The sequence below is a fragment of the Gopherus flavomarginatus genome, chromosome 5, assembly GCF_025201925.1.
Source record: "Gopherus flavomarginatus isolate rGopFla2 chromosome 5, rGopFla2.mat.asm, whole genome shotgun sequence".
Lineage (NCBI taxonomy): Eukaryota > Metazoa > Chordata > Testudines > Testudinidae > Gopherus > Gopherus flavomarginatus.
The window spans coordinates 18102562-18118706 of record NC_066621.1 but is presented as its reverse complement, the minus strand read 5'-3'; the positions used below and the strand labels follow the sequence as shown (position 1 = coordinate 18118706).

Genomic DNA, 16145 nt, shown 5'->3' with positions numbered 1-16145 from the left:
GTCTGTTTCTGGGAGCTAGAGGACTGCTCCATGTCTATGCAGTGCCCTATGGGGGTGCAGCTACAAAGCTGCTTGGAGGGGGAAGAATATAAATCTAAATCATGTACCTGCATTATGCTTGGCTCTAGGAAGAACTGATGGCCTCTTGGTGTTAGGCATTTGAACAGTTTTCCCTTGGCAAGAACTGAAACCATTTGAAACCTGCAGTGGGATCTAGTCTAAAACTTCAGCAGACAAGCTGTGGTGTTTATGGTAGCTCTGCAATAAGAGATCTTTGTATGTCTATAGCACCCATCACCATTCTCTGAACTGAGTTTCCTCTGGGATGGGGACCTGTATTCACACAGCACCTTGCCTAATATGGTCCTAAACAGGATCGAGGCTTCTGGATGCTACTGTGTTATAAATATTATTAATGCATAACAGCTCTCAGAGTGTTGAGAAGAGGTTCTTTGACCTCATTTCAGCTTTTACTATGACTTGATTTTGTGTTAACTTAGTTAAGGCAACTTACATATTAGTTAAGTAACAACAAAATAAAAAGTTTGTAAAACATCACATCAGAGATGAAAATAAACACAGAATACCTCTTCACAGTGAACTGCTGTAAACCTGCAGTTTCCCACTACTGCCCAAATAAAAGTCTGTCCACAGAAGATAAAAGACTCTGTCATGCTAGCAACAGCTTTGCTGTTACTCATCCTCATCAGATACGTTGTACTATCAGTAAATCTTGTTGAGTTTACTGCACCGCAGCGACAGACGGGATTCTTAAAATGGAGGAAAATCAGTGTGAGGTACAGTGAACAAGATGTCTGGCTTGCAAAGTTCCACATCTGCTATGAACTTTACACTGATTACTTGGAAGAAGTTAAATATTGCAACTCTATAATTGCTAGTAACGATATTAATGCTATCCTCCCTGGAGTGGGGCAGCCATCAAAATGTAGTGCCTGGAGATAAAGATAATTCACTTTACAGAATAAAAAGTTATTGCAATGAGGAACCAAAGTCCCAAATAATTAACCTTCCTTTGAGGGCATTAGGATAAATTGTGGGTCCAGGTACAGTGAGGAAATCTGGTAAGTTAGTGGTTCCTGTCTGCTGCTGGGCAAAATGTTTGCGGAGATGTAATGGGGAAGGAAAAGGCTGATGTTGAAACCTTACGGCTGTCACCTTCTAGGCTTTAGTCCAGCTTCTGAAGATGTGATCTATGTGCAGACTCCAGTGAATACATCCTAGCTGATAACATGTATTTAGTCGGTTGGCGAAGCTGATCCTTTCTGTGTGCCTCAGTGATTCAATGTGTTCTGGGCATCCACAAAACCGATCCGCTGTCTGCGCTTCCTTTGCTCTGTCATCTAGAGTTAAAATAAGGACACAATGTAGTCAGGAACACTGTTCTTGTTCCTTTTCCCCCTTTATCCACACTAAGAGGCCCATCCCTTAGGCTGGGGTCAAACACACACCTGCCAAGGGCTTTCAACTCCCAGGGATGCTGCTAAGCAGGTGCCAAAGAAAGCCCAACTGTGGACTGCATCCTGGGATATGGAACAGCCTCCATATGAGGAGAGATTAAAAAGACTAGGATGTTCATCTTAGAAAACAGACCACTAAGGGGGAATATGATTGAGGTCTATAAAATCATGAATAATGTGGCAAAAGTATATAAGGAAGTGTTATTTAACCCTTCACATAACACAAGAACCAGGGGTCACCCACTGAAATTAACAGGCAGCTGGTTTAAAACAAAAAGTATTTCTTCACACAATCCACAATCAACCTGTGGAATTTGTTACCAGTGGATGTTGTGAAGGCCAAAGGTATAACTGGGTTAAAAAATAATTAAGTTCATGGAGGATAGGTCCATCATTGGCTATTAGAAACTCCATGCTTTGGGTGCCCCTAAACCTCTGACTTCCAGAAGCTGGGGCTGGCTGACAGGATGGATCACTCAAAATTGCCCTGTTCTGTTCAGTCCATTCGAAGCATCTGGAACTGGCCACTGTCGGAGACAGGATATTGGGCTAGATGGAACCATTGGTCTGAGCCAGTATAGCCATTCTTATGTTTTGGGAATATGACAATGAGAGAACCAAGGCAAGAGAGTTGTGCTTTAGGATGTAGCTTTCCTGACAGAGGGGGAATCTAGCTGTGTCCTCATGTAGCTGGTGAGAACTTAGCTGTTAAGGGAAACTCTTGGGCCAAGTGCTCCTGACCCAATGAGCTGCAAAAACTTTTTCTTTCCCCTCCCCAGCTGTGCAGATTATGGAAGTCTGCCTGAGGCTGCATGCATTGATTCTGACTCAGGCCATCTTTGCATGCTACCCTAGCCAGAATATGACCCTAGAAACATCTTTCAGTTACTGTGGATCCTGCTCTACTGCTTGGGATTTGTGCTCTACCATGAAGCAATCCCCATTCTGAAGCATCCCTGTTTAAACTATAATACCTGCTCTTTCAGCTCATTCAGCTGTGAAGTGAGGTGAGACACCAGCTTCATAGTGGAGTTGAGCTTGTCTTGAAGACTCCGGATCTCATTCTGTTCCCCTTCCCCTTCGTTGCTGACCAACGACATGGCTCGCATCCGAGGGAACCAGTCCAGGTTCTTGTTCTGAAATGATGGAGGAGCTTGATTTGAGCATAAGTGCTAATTCACAAGAACTGGGTAATTGGCCCTATAAACCTTGTCTGTGCTAAGGGTCTAGTAGAAACATTTAAGAGCTTGGGCTCCCCAGTCCCTTTAAGGATTCTCATTAATAGCCCATTAATTTTCCCAATTTTTTTTTTGTAGACTTCCAGACACAAAGCAATCCCGTAAGTTTGACTGTAGGACATTCAAAGGTTTTCCTAAATCTTCCTGCCCTCCTCCCCCAACCTTTGTCATTGCCTTGAGTTCACAATAAATAGGTTGCTCCCAGTTCTGCTTTTCATTAAGTCCTGGCTTCTTTGAATATCCAGTGGTTGAATATAAAATAATACCAAACAGATGACGCCTGGTTAGCTGGGCCCAAATTGGAAATAATCATACAAGGAAGAAGTGAGAGGCATTTACAAAATTGAAAAAAAAAAAAAATTCGAAGTGTTCTTTTGAAAACAAGTTTTCTCAACAAGTCATTGTTTTCAAAAATGTTTTCCTTGGGGGAGACACGTTGCCAGTGTGTGAAACCCTGTCTTAGGCACCACTGACCTTAATCATTTGTGCCACGTAACTCTCGGGCCCCGTGTAGTCAGTCTTATTCTTCACTCGCACCAGCACGATGAAGTACAAGTAGTTCCACATGTTGTGCTCATATTTAATGTGCTCTTCGAAGGACACAGTCTTATTATCAAACTTGTCCCTTTCGAGACCTGGCAGAGGCAGTGGAGAAAAGAGGAATTGGAAAAAAAAAAAATGGTTTAAAAGGAGGAAAAGATAATTGAATCCTATCCCAGGTGTGAATTTCAAAGGATGCTTTTAATAATTAGGTGGTGTTTAACGTACAGTAAGCATCCCAGCTTATATTAGACAAATTAAATAGAAGTGTTCTAAATACACAGCTAGGTAAAGTGCTACTAAATACACTTCCTGTATATCAAATCGAAACTTTTAGCATAAAAAACACACAGTGGGTCTCTCTTAAACATGATCTGCAAAGAAGGAAGAATTGGGTTTATGTTGTGCTTGTTTTTTTATTATTTACATTTTGATTCCCCCAGCCCCCAGAATAAGGGGAATACTTGCTTCCTTTTTTTGTTTTGCTTTTTGATGCACAAAGGTTGCCTGAAAAGGTTTTTTTTTCCTGCATGTTTTTTCTTAGTAATATCAGGAAAGTCAATTCTGTTTTCTCCCTCTCCCCTTTTTTTTGGAGGACTTCTTGGGTTATTCAGATGAGGTCTGAGAGCTTTCTCAGCCCAGAATTTAAGGATTTGGAGGAGTGACAAACCCTTCACAAAGACACATTACTCCTGAGTGTTTTGGTTAGTGCTTATTTAACAAAAACCAACAGTTTGAATTACAAAAATTGTTTTCTCTCAATTAATGAGGTTCATTTCTTTCATCTAAGCTGCTAGTTCTTCAGTGATCCATGGAGTCTTCTAGGATAGACAAGAGTCAAAATTCTAACACAAACAAATGTGAAAAAATAAATCAAGTCTTCTTTACACATAATAAAGGACCACAAAAAGGACAACTCCCATTTTTCCCTCTTCACACTCTTAAAATAAACAGCTGCTACTGCAATACACAAGTTAAGGGCTTGATCGAGCGAGGATCTTGGTTGGGGAGCACATGTGTTTGTGTGATGTTTTTTGACCTGGAACTCACCACATATGAAACACGTGGTCTTAAGAATTTCTTCCTTCTTTTGCTTCTCACTCCTCAGATCAGCAAAGGTGTCTATGATGACACCAAAGATAAGGTTGAGGACAATGATGATGACAATGAAGAAGAAAAGGAGATCGTAGATAACCCGAGCAGGAAACAAGGACTCCTGCAAACGACAGAAGGAAAATAGCCATAAACAAAACATGATACTTCTCTCGTCCAACCCCTTGCTCTAATGGTCATAGATCATGCTGCTTCCTTACGATGGCCGGAGAAATGGCTTAAGGCCAAGGTAGTGGGAGGCTAGTTGAGGGGCTAAGATCTAAATTCCACGTCATGAAGAAAATTTGGAGTATTGCTGGAAATGGTGGCATAGAAAGAGGCATAAGCATAGGGGATGGAAGAGATAATGCATAAGGTGTGTAATGAAGGAAATGTGAGAAATTAATGAGAGGGGTAAGTCAGTGTATAAATGGAGAGATGAGTGATAGGTCTGGCAGCGTACAAGGATGAGGGAGGGAGACATACATATAGCCGTGAACGTGACAGGTCTCTGCAGGAGAAAAGGGAATCGGCCCTGGACTGGAGTTTGCCCAAAGTGCCGAGTTAACTCACATCCTTGGATGGCTTCCTGAGAATGTCACCCACGCCCCCTCCGTTCCTCAGGCCGTGATTCAGGACAGTGACAATGCACATGAGCAGCGTGTCACAGGCACGCTCTGAGTTATCCTCCTCATTGTCTGGAACACAAGCATAAACCAGTCGGGAGAGAGCAGATAAGGAGATCAGCCCACTGGAGGGAGCCAAGCAGTACAGAGAAGCCTCAGGTCACTAGCTTTGGAGTCTCTCTAAGGGCTTTTCTTTCCTGCTTTTACTTGTTTATCTCCTGAAAGCAGGTGGTCACGGTATATACCAGAGCCAGCAGCAGAACGTGTCCAGAGAAAATCGACTGGCTAACAGTGTTCCAGCAACTGTGTTTTGCACACTAGTTAGTGAGAAGGGTCTCTCCTTGCAGCATATTTTGCTGCTCGGCCCGTTAACAACACGAGGAGATGGTTATTCCCTCTTCATTCAGTGGAAGGAAACTAGAACTTGGTGAGCACCTTGATGCTATGATATTAACTTGCAACCTGGAAGGGTCGAGCAGAACCAGCCTGTCTGCTCTGATGACTCGAGGTCCCTCTGAAATCCCTCCTTTCCCATGCTGCTCCAGCTAGCCATTTTAACCCTTGCTAGGCTGGGGCCAGCCTCACTCTGAAGGGACATAGTTTAGCTACTTGTTAGGTAGTAGGCTGCTTCTAACTGACTCTGTCAAAGGGGCTGGATTTTGCCCAACTGACTGACAAATGAGAGGGCACCACCTCGCTCTATCGATGTCCTGATTTCCACCACTTCTGTATTAATTCAGTGGGATTCCTACCTAGGAGCACAGGCTGGGAAGGCGGGAAGTCTCTCTGCTCTATCTTCAATGTTTCTACCAGGGTAAGATACTTACCTCTCAGCACATCAGGTACTGCAGAGCAGCTAATTTTGTCACCACTGCATGACTCCATAAAAGCCTCCATGTTCTTTTGCATCCCCAAGGGGCCGTCTGGAAGCACAAGAGACTGTGTCATCGTCAGAGTATTGGCTTGAGAACCACTTGTGTTTCCTCTGATTGGGGCCTCTCCTTCACCGCCCCTTAGCTGCAGCTCGAAAGGCTATTTGGGAAAGGTTCTTCTGGGTTCCCACTTATCCCCCCCAAACTCCAGTCCTAGAGCTCCCATCACTGACACACTGACAGCGCTAAGCCCTGCTGGCAATGAGAACGGGACTGTCTAGCTGCATACGCTGAGCCCAGGCTTCCACTGGACCTGTGAATGGATGTCCTGGGGTCTTTTCAGCCTTGAATCCCCTGCTCAGTTTTCAAATGCAGGGGCCTTTAAAGGACAGCTACAGTCCTGAAACTTCCATTGTATCTGCCCAGAACCAGTACCATGTTCCCTTTTACCCCCAAACTCCTGGTTCCCCAGAATGCAGTGCTGGTTCCCTGAAGTCTCCAGGAGCTGCTGTATTCTCTACCACCTGGAAGCTCAGCGGGACCAGGATTTTGACCCTTAAAACATTACGTCTCACATCTCCTTTGTGAAAGAGGTGTTATTTCCCCCATTTTACAGATGGGGAAGGGACAGTCTGGAAAGTGATGTATGAGCAAGGTCATGCAGGGAGTCAATGGTAGAATCTGGAAGACAACCCAGAGCTATCTATCCCCCCGCTCTACGCCCCGCACCGCAAACCACACTTGCTGCGTGGCCGGGCAAGCTGGAGAGACCTTTGGACTTGTTGTCAGGCAGCCGATCCACCTCCATGATGAAATCATCTTTCAGAAAGAGGAAGCCCACGATAGAGAAGAGGTAGACGAGGATGAGAGCCAGGAGGGCGGTCAGCAGGATGGAGCGCCCGTTCCGCGTCACGCTTTTGATGACGTTGAACAAGGTCTCCTCACGGTAGATCAAGTCAAAGAGCTGAAATGGACAAAGCATGCCCATGTGGAGTTTAATTAGCAGGGGGAGAAATACAGCAGCGGGCTTTTTGTGATAACATCTGGTCTTTCTATAGCACCTTGTAGCCTAGGCTCTCAGAGTACTTGACAAACGCTAACTAAATTTCCCAGCAGGCATTCAGTACCATCCCCATTTTACTGGTGAGCAGACTGAGAACAAGGCGGTAAATTCCTAACTCCAACTGAAATCAGTGGGAGTTAGGTTCCTAAATAGCTTTAAGGATCTGGGCAGAAGTGACTTGTACACAAAAGTCAAGCCAGAAATAGAACCCAGGAGTCCCAGCTTGCAATCCTTTGCTCTAACCAGTAGATCACATCACCTCCTAGCTGACCCAGATCAAAGGTAGATAATAGAAAGAGATGCAGATACAATATACACACGCAAAAAGCAGAAAGGCTGACCCACACAAATAACACTGGACAGGAATCTTTCAGTTCCCCATTGGGCACGGCTGTGCTACGTACGTTTCCCTAACAATCGAGTTTACCATACCAAGATGCTGTAGAAGAGTTCGTGTACAAAGAGACCCAGAATGCTGGTCACAATATAGGCCACGTGGTAGAGAAACTCCATATCCATGATCATGGCTTTGTAGCCCCGGATAAATGTCCCACGGTTGCCCACGAAGCTCACCACGAACACAATCTTGTTGGTCAGCTAGGGAACAATCACAAGGAAGCAGGGTGGGTGAGTGCTGTATATTAAGACAGTTTGCCTTTGTGAACTCAATATACAATGACGGTAGAGGGTGAATGCTCTCCCAGTTACATCACTGTAAATCCACTGACTTCATGTGAATGCCAGTGAGTGCAGGATTCTACCCAGATACCTACAGCTACATTTCTGGTGGCCACCGATTTTCATTGCTGGGAGCCCAACTCGACAGATTGAGCCTGGGTTTAAGGGCGCTGCACTAACCTTCCCCAGGTAACTTACATTGAGAGCTCCCAGGATGTTCAGCGTGAGCCCAATCCCTAAGTAATAGATTGATCGCAGGATCAACGCCACGAGAAGCGGTCTGATGCCGTAGCGCCGGGTAAATAGGGCCATGACAGAGAAGCAGATTAGAAACCAGAAGAGCAGGGAAATCAGTGGGGAATCCAACACTCCTGGGAAGAAAAGGGACGCCATCGTTAAAGGGCCTGGAAATCAAGCACGTATGACCAACTGGTCACACTGTGTCAATCCATAGCAAACATCAGAAGGAATTCTCTCTCAAAACTAAAGAACCAGTCATCAAAAGAAAAAAAAGAAACATCCCTGGGTACAAAAAGTAACACAGAATAAGACAGTCCCTAATATTCATTACATGTATTATTTTATTATTAAAACATTAATGCTTTTCTAGCACCTTTCATCTGAGATCTCAGAGCTCTTTAAAAACTCCAATAAATGAAGCTTCATAACACAAGAGGTATCTCATTATTATCCCCATTTTATAACCTGGGAGACTGACGCACAGAGAGAAGTGAGTTTCTCAAGGACACAAAACAAGTTAGTGGCAGAGTTGAGAAGAGAATGCAGGAGTCTTGGCTCTCAGTCACCTGCTCTCAGTCTTAGATAACATTCTCTCCCTCTCACGGTATGTCTACACTGCGGCAGCGAGTCTCAGGGCTTGGGTCTACAGACTCATGCTACGGGGCTACAAACAGCAGTGTAGATGTCGTGGCTCAGACAGGACTCAGGCTCTGCGGCTCACCCCCTCCCCGGGCTTCAGAGCCTGAGCCCGAATGCTGTTTTTAATGCCATAGCACGAGCCCAAGTCTGTAGAGCTAGGCTCTGAGACTCACAGCCGCAGGCTTTCAAATGCAGCTGGCTTTAGAGGCTGAAGAGGAAATAGAGGAAGATACTGAGCAGCTTTGGCCAGGAATGGGGCTGGTGAGATTGTTTCTGCCAAGGGGTCAGTGTGTGTCATTCTCTCTTTGGATGAGAACGCCCTTTCCTCTGGTCTCTAAGAACAGAAGTGGATGGAGCACTTACCCATAGAGGTGGCTTCAACATAGGGGTAGAAGAAAGCAATGATGATATTGATGAAGACAGCCAGGTTGAAGGAAATGCTTCCCCAAAGAGTCATTCTGCGGGAGAACCAGTACATCAGTGGCATGCCTAGGAAGAGGAAGATAGGAGGTGACATACTGCACAGTAAATCTCAGCTGATCATGTGCGACTTGGATATGGATCATAACTTCTCCCAGAGACTTAAGAGGCTCAATTCAACACATGCCCTTGGGGACTGACCTCCCATTTCCTCCAACTAGTAGCAGAAGTCCCCAGCGTTCACCTGAAATGGGGCAGTGAGTTCAAAATGTTACTGTTCACATTCGTGGCTCTTCAAACCTTTGACCCACTCTGGTACTTGAAAATCAGCTCCAGTGTTACACCCCTATTGTCTTTCTCTCATTACATCCTACATCCTGGCATTTGCATGTTTCAAAAAATGGTGCCTCTGCTCTCTTGGCATCACTTCTCCATCCCGTAGGAGTCCTCAACAGTCTGCACTACCAGCCATTTCCTATCCCAATTCAAAACTTGCTTCCTGTCTCATCGCTAACAGAATTCTGTTTGGTTTTGCAAGTGTTTTCACTGCTACTAGAATAGGTCTTAGCTGCTTACTGGCATTTATATGTGATCTCCTCATGATTCATGAATAAAGGCAACCTGATAAGTGCGAGATGAAACTTTAAAATGGATAAAGCACCCAAGTGTTCAGATGCTGATCTGAACTGGATCCAAACTCTCAAGTTTGCAAAAGTGAGCTGGAAACCTCGCAAGAGACCAGTTTCCTTGTATTTAAATGCTCTCTGGAAAGGAGATTTCCAGCGGGAGACTTCCTGAACGTAACCTTTCTAATGGTTCCACACTGAACTGTTTCAACCCTCAAGGATTCAAGTGTTGAACGAAGGTATGGTTCAGTTCTGATTTGGTTTAAGCTGATTCATCCAGCCCTGGCTTGGATATTTGTCCAGGGCGTGTCTGTCTTTCATACCTAGGCATCCATTTATCCATGTATCTATGTAGGCATGTCTGATGTGCCAATCCTCACTGTATTTATACGCAATACAAATCAGCAAAAGGCTAGCATCTGTCAGAAAGGGCCCTTCCGTGTTATGTCACTGTCTTCCGTGGGATTGTTCTTGACAGCCTCCATGAGCTGCAGCCTCCATTACCGAGGAAAGCCTTGTGTGAAGAAATCGGTCTTACAGGTCACATCCTGACCCCCAGAGGTAGGGAGTTCCACAGCTGTGTGCTCCGCCTCTGTACCCTCAGCTCCATCAGTCACAGTGTCCCCAGTGGCTTGCAGTGAGTGAGAGGGTCTCTAAGAGAGCTAGGTCTAAGTCTGTTCAAGGATTTAAAGATTAGGACCAGAACGTGCATCTGGAATCTAACAGGGAGCCAAATATTGAGTGCGCTGACAACCGTTAAACAGTAACAGCAGCTTTGGCCAGCGCATTTAAGTTCATCTGATCCCAAATGTCCAGTCAGCCACTTAAGAAGACAAGATGTTTGTCACTTCATATCCCCTTTTTCCTTGTGAATCGGCACAGGGAATTGCCATCTCTACACTCTGTTTCCTTTAAGCCCATATTTTCAAAACTAGTGCCCGCCTTCGTAATTTTCAGAGATGCTGAGCACCCACTGCTCCAACTGCCTTAAATTGCCTCCATGGGTATTTAACATCTCTGCACATCAGGGCTGGGTATCTGAGGCTTGGCACCCTAAAACAGAGGGACCCAAGTTTAGCAGCTACTTCTGAAAACAAGCTGTCATTACATCTCCTGGCAGGGGAGTTACTTCCCTCTCTCTTCTCCACTCTGTGTCGTTTTCTCTGCTTTATGTTGTTTGCTAAATATGTTACAATATGTTTGTTTTGGGCCACTTAGGAACTCCACTAATGACTTTCTCCCTGGTTTTGCATCTAGAAGCATGCAGCCTGGAGGGACCCTGCATTTTTTATTTGCTTCCAGTTGCCTCATTCAAAGTCAACAAGGGATCGGGAAGCTACAAGTGAGGACGTATTGTCAATGGAAGACTTCAGGGCACTGCATGCAGCCAGGGGCATGGGATGCTGGGGGAGCTCATGGCTGTTTTGGAGCATTGCTGTTCTCAGGGGAGCTCCAGTTCTTACTGCGCAGTTTCTTCTGCCATTCCATCTCGTTGTGGAGGAAGGACGACTGGTCAAAGAAGTCGCTGACTTTGCTGCCCTGCTCGTCTTGTTCCGTGGTGGTGAATAGCCGGTACTTGGTCTCCCTGGTGACGAATTCGCAGATGCTGGGCACTGGGAAGATGATCTGCTCCATGCTCCGGTCCAGACGCACAATCTGAATAGAGCAGGCAAAGAAAGCGGGGTGCTAGCAGTGCTCCATCTGCACCACATTTTCATTTGCTCTGCCATGTAACCAGGAACCAGCCCCACACCAGCTCAGCGAAGGATTCATAAACAGCAGCTCATTCTAAGCCACGCCCACAGATTGATCCAGCTAACACAGGGGTTCTCCAACTTTTGTACTGGTGACCCCTTTCACACAGCAAGCCTCGGAGTGTGACCCCCCCTTATACATTAGAAACACTTTTTAATATATTTATCATCATCATAAAAGCTGGAGGCAAAGTGGAGTTTGGGGTGGAGGCTTGACAGCTCACGACCCCCCATGTAATAACCTCGCGACCCCTGAGGGATCCCAACCCCCAGTTTGAGAACCCCTCCTCTAACACATCCCTGACCAGCACAAGGCTCGTGCAGTGGGAATCCTTGCTCGCATGGACGAGACATGTTGCTGGAGACCCAACAAACAAGAAGGGCAGTAGGAAGAAAATAGCTGGGCACCGCTAAGTTGCTCTACCGGTAAGTGCTAGCCTGTATCTCTAGGGCACGACAGCGATGACACGTGTCTCTGAACTGCAGACACAGGAAGGTGAAGCCCCATGACCTAAATTAGCCGACCATTAGTCCATAAAAGGGAAATCTACCAGGACAACAACAAGTCCCACCTCAATCTGGGAGGTGTGCTTCTCGTAATACGCCAGCGGGTCCTCTTCTTCCTCCTGGACGGGAGCCGTTGATTTCAGCATCTGAGTCAGCTGCTTATTGTTTAAACTGAGCTGGGGTAGAGGGGAAAATAAAACAGGCATCTTCAGCTGGCAAAGGCCTGAGGGATTCTGTTCTAACTGTGCATTAATAATGGTTCCTCATCATTTACCAAAAGCAAATCAACAAAAGCTTTATAAAAGGGCCCCAGGAGCTCTCTCCAGTCTCCCAGGGTTGGCAATTCAACTCACTACCATAATTACCTCCCAAATGGGCTAATCCCTAAATTACAAATCAGTGCCCATAACGCCCAAGGGAAATTGCATTACAGCAGAGTAGCATTCGGGAGCTGAGACTGGGCCACACAAAGCAGGAAAATGACAGCAAAAGGATCAACCCTCCTACCTCTAGGGGAGGGGCAAGGTGGGAACCAGACCCCGGCAGGGAAGCTTAACCCCCATCAGCGCTAATAGGAGCAGACCTTCTCCATGGCAACACGAGAACATGGACCCTTAAGAATGGAACCAGCCACCCGTGAGCTCCTTAAAATACCCTTATGAGCTGCGTAATAATAGTAGCACATGTCCTTGTGCTTGTAGTTTTGGCTCAAGCACCATGCGGACCCCACCGGAGGTGTAAGTTTTGTATCCCCACGGGAATATCTAACAAGATCAAGGATTAAATGATGGAAAACAGAGCAGCTAAGAGCCTTCTGCTTAGCCAGGCCTGGGGCAGTTTCTTAGCAACCCACTGCCACTGGGAAGGTCCTGCATTTGCTCCATGGATCTTTCATACCATAGAGGAGATGCCCTCCTCTTCCTCCTCCTGGATTCGCTTCACTGGCTTCAGGAGATGCTGCAGTTGCTTGTTGTGCCGAGACAGCTGAAGAGAGAGAGAGGGGCAGTGAGGAATGAATAGGAGCATGGGACAGACATGGCAGGGCAGAATGTACTGTGAACATGTGAGGATCCTTTGCTAGATGTGTAAAAGCCATGGAAGGATGAGGCATACACGTGCCAAATCCTGATCCAAATAGAACCAATGAAACTTTTGCCATTGACTTCTCTTGGATCAGGATTTAGCTTTCATACATAAAAAGGAAGTACAACATCTGCAGTGGCACTAGCTAGCATAAAACAAGGGATGTCAATCCCCATGCTTCAGAGAATAAGCTGGCTACCGTACCGGGTCAGGAAGGATTTCAGCCCTGTCGTAATGTACAATTGCCCAGTTGGTGTGGAGGAGGTTCTGCCTTCTGCTAATGCCCTGAGGCTTGGGCACTGCCAGACACCGGATTCCAAATGAGAGGAACCATTGATCTATCCGAGGACAGCACTACTCACATGCCTAGGGCAACAGGACTTGTTGGGACATAAGCAGAATAGTGGATCATGGGGCCCAAATTTACCATTGACGCAAGTGGGTGAAACGTCATTGAAGTCCATGGTGTGGGGCAAGCTTACGCATAGGGCCGGCTCCAGGCACCAGCGTAGGAAGCAGGTGCTTGGGATGGCCAGTTCAAAGGGGCGGCACTCCGTCCGGTATCGGGGCGGCACGCCTGGGTCTTCGGCGGCAGGTCCCTCATTCCCTCTCTTCCTCTTTGAGCTGCTGCCAAATTGCCACCAAAGAGGAAGAGAGGGAGGACCCGCTGCCGAAGAAGCGGTGCGACTGAGCTGCTGCCGAAGTGCTGCCGCTCGGCTTTTTTTTTTTTTTTTTTGCCATTTGGGGCAGCAGAGAAGCTGGAGCCGGCCCGGCTTACGTGAACAGTGACGTTAACCTGTGATATGCCAGCACAAAGTGATCTAGCTCTGAATGAAAGGAACCCTCTACAGTGTCAAGGACCAAGCAAAGGTGCGGGTCAGGACTCAAAGAACCCAATTTCTTTTCCTATGCCCCAAGCAAGTCTTCTAGTCATGGCTCCAGACTGGAACTTCACAGGTATCCCAGCAGAACTGGGTCTTTCTAGATTTGTCTTGAGAAAGTATTTAAATAAATATGGGGGGAACCTGGAAAGACTATCCCATGCTAACCAATGAAGAAAGGCCACCACACCCCAGGACGGAGGAGCTGGGGGAATCCAGCCTTAGAAAGGAGAGGCTTCTGCAGAGGGACACCTGCGGTAGAGAAATGTCCGAAGAGACGGTACCTGTAAGGCCAAGATATAGATGTTGTGTCCAACTTCCCGGGGGGAAACCTCGGAGTTCTCGCACTCTTCCTCCTGGAGATAGGCTTTTTTAATGACATCAACCTGTAAAGGCAACCACGGGAGGAAGTCAGCTGTGCACTTCGCCAGCTAGCAACTTGGCTAAGGATTTGCACTGCCCTGGGGACACTCTGAAACGATAATATTTTGTTTCTCTTCCCTGCCCCATTTGTTGTTTCCCCTAACCAAGGAAGGCTCCAGGGTATGTGTGTGTGTGGGGGGGGGGTTGTTGTTGAGAGAGTGAGAGATGCAGACAACTATCTACTGAGGAAGGATGGATTAGTGATAGAGACTTGTGAGGCCTGGGTTTAGTTCCCTGCTCTGTCACAGACTCCCTGTGTGGCCGTGGGCAAGTAGCTTAATCATGCCATGCCTCAGTTTCCCCACCTGTTCAACAGGGATAACAACAGTGCCCTACCTCACCGGGGGGCGGGGAGGATAAATACACTAAAGATTGTGAGGTGCTCATATAGCGTGGAGGCCAGATAAACTACTTTTGACAGTACTGCACTGAGACTAGGTGCACATGTGCATTTTGATTCCACACACAACCACATGGCTCAACCTCCCAGCCCTGACCCGAGGAAGTCCCAAGAGCATGGGTGAGTAGGATGGGGAGGGAGAGCCATCTAGGCTCGAAGGCTCCTTGGAATTTTAGGTCTGTCCCAATGATTCAGACCTCTGCCTCTTCCCTTCCCACCTTCCCCCCATCTCTAACAAGTCCTGCATGTCTCCGAAAGGCAGTCATGCCCAGGCCGAGAGCATCCCTCCCTGCTCGCCCACCCTTACCAGTTCCTGAGGCCGGAGGCTGATGAGGATCCGCTCGGCATTCTCGCTGTCGTGTCTGCTCTCCATCAGGGCCAGCAGGAGTTTGGAGGCATTGTCCTGGTGAAGACACACCCACTTAGGTAAGCCAGTGTGTCACAGGCACCCTCTACCTCTGCTTGAGGCCCGTGAACATGCCACGCCATGCAGAAGCACGGCCACCCATCCATAGCTCCCCTACGCTAGAGACCCAGCCACACTCCCACCCACTCTAGAGACGCACGTTCTGGAGCCTGCCAAGCAACTCAGCGCTACAGAGCCCACCTGCTCATGCATGCTGGAGAGAGACCTCCCCACCCACGTTCAGTACCCCACACTTTACAGAGACCACCTCCCCACACCAGAGAAACCCCATACAAACAACCCTGCCAACACCACACCCATTCAAGATGTCCACTAAAGAGCCACAGACACACTACAGAGTCCTACAGACATGCTAGACTCATAGATTCCAAGGCCAGAAGGGACCACTGTGGTCATCTAGTCTGACCTCCTGTATAACATGGGCCGGAGAACTTCCACTATATACACTCTCTTCAATACCTGCTCCATGCCCCACGCGCCACAAACACACGAGACATCCCATCCTCACACCCCCTTCCAGGCTGCCCCACTGACCTTCAGCTGGAGGACAAGGTCCATTCTGTACTTGCAGAGGGGACTGATCTCATTCAGGATCAGGGCCGTGATGATGTCAATGCCATTAGATTCGTGCGTCACAATGCAGCTCTGGGGAGTGACACACAGGGTTTACGCCACAGATTCTTTTCTGCCCTCTTGACCTCCGCTTTCCCCTCTGACGTCTCAGACTCCCCACACACTCTTAGGGGATGAAACGCCAGAGGCCCTAGGCCCCATCTGCACAATCAGATCAGCTGTGTTTGACCAACGTGCTCCCAGCACTGTGGCCTAACTAGGTTTTAACACAGCAAAACTGAGGCATACATGGCTAAAAACCATCCAGACATAGAGACTATATCAGGTTTCAACCACGTTATTTGACCTTGTCTGTACTGGCCAGTCATCGTTACAGCCTTGTCAGGCATAAGCCATGTTCAGTCGCTGTTGCCTTGATGATGTTGATGGGATCTTTTTCTTTGATGTATATCAGGATGACCAGATAGCCAGTGTGAAAAATCAGGACGGGGGTGGGGGGAATAGGCGCCTGTATCAGAGAAAACCCCAATAGCAAGATTGTCCCTATGAAATTGGGACATCCAGTCCCCTAACGCATATGAAATC

At 47.1% G+C, this 16145-nt stretch overlaps 1 protein-coding gene across 1 annotated transcript in view; it reads right to left on the bottom strand.

Moving 5' to 3' along the window:
• Nucleotides 1-437: 437 nt before the first annotated feature.
• ITPR3 (inositol 1,4,5-trisphosphate receptor type 3) overlaps nt 438-16145 on the bottom strand; it is an 85181-nt gene continuing 69473 nt past the window's right edge. Inside the window, exons 43-58 of the mRNA XM_050953005.1 lie at nt 15522-15632; nt 14868-14963; nt 14022-14123; nt 12671-12757; nt 11839-11949; nt 10976-11168; nt 8830-8955; nt 7786-7958; nt 7342-7506; nt 6618-6810; nt 5802-5897; nt 4922-5046; nt 4307-4472; nt 3191-3351; nt 2453-2614; nt 438-1361 (exon numbers count right to left, since the gene is read on the bottom strand). Of these exons, the coding sequence (XP_050808962.1) occupies nt 1293-1361; nt 2453-2614; nt 3191-3351; nt 4307-4472; nt 4922-5046; nt 5802-5897; nt 6618-6810; nt 7342-7506; nt 7786-7958; nt 8830-8955; nt 10976-11168; nt 11839-11949; nt 12671-12757; nt 14022-14123; nt 14868-14963; nt 15522-15632 (2136 nt within the window). The 3' untranslated portion in view covers nt 438-1292. The remainder of the gene's footprint in view (nt 1362-2452; nt 2615-3190; nt 3352-4306; nt 4473-4921; nt 5047-5801; nt 5898-6617; nt 6811-7341; nt 7507-7785; nt 7959-8829; nt 8956-10975; nt 11169-11838; nt 11950-12670; nt 12758-14021; nt 14124-14867; nt 14964-15521; nt 15633-16145) is intronic.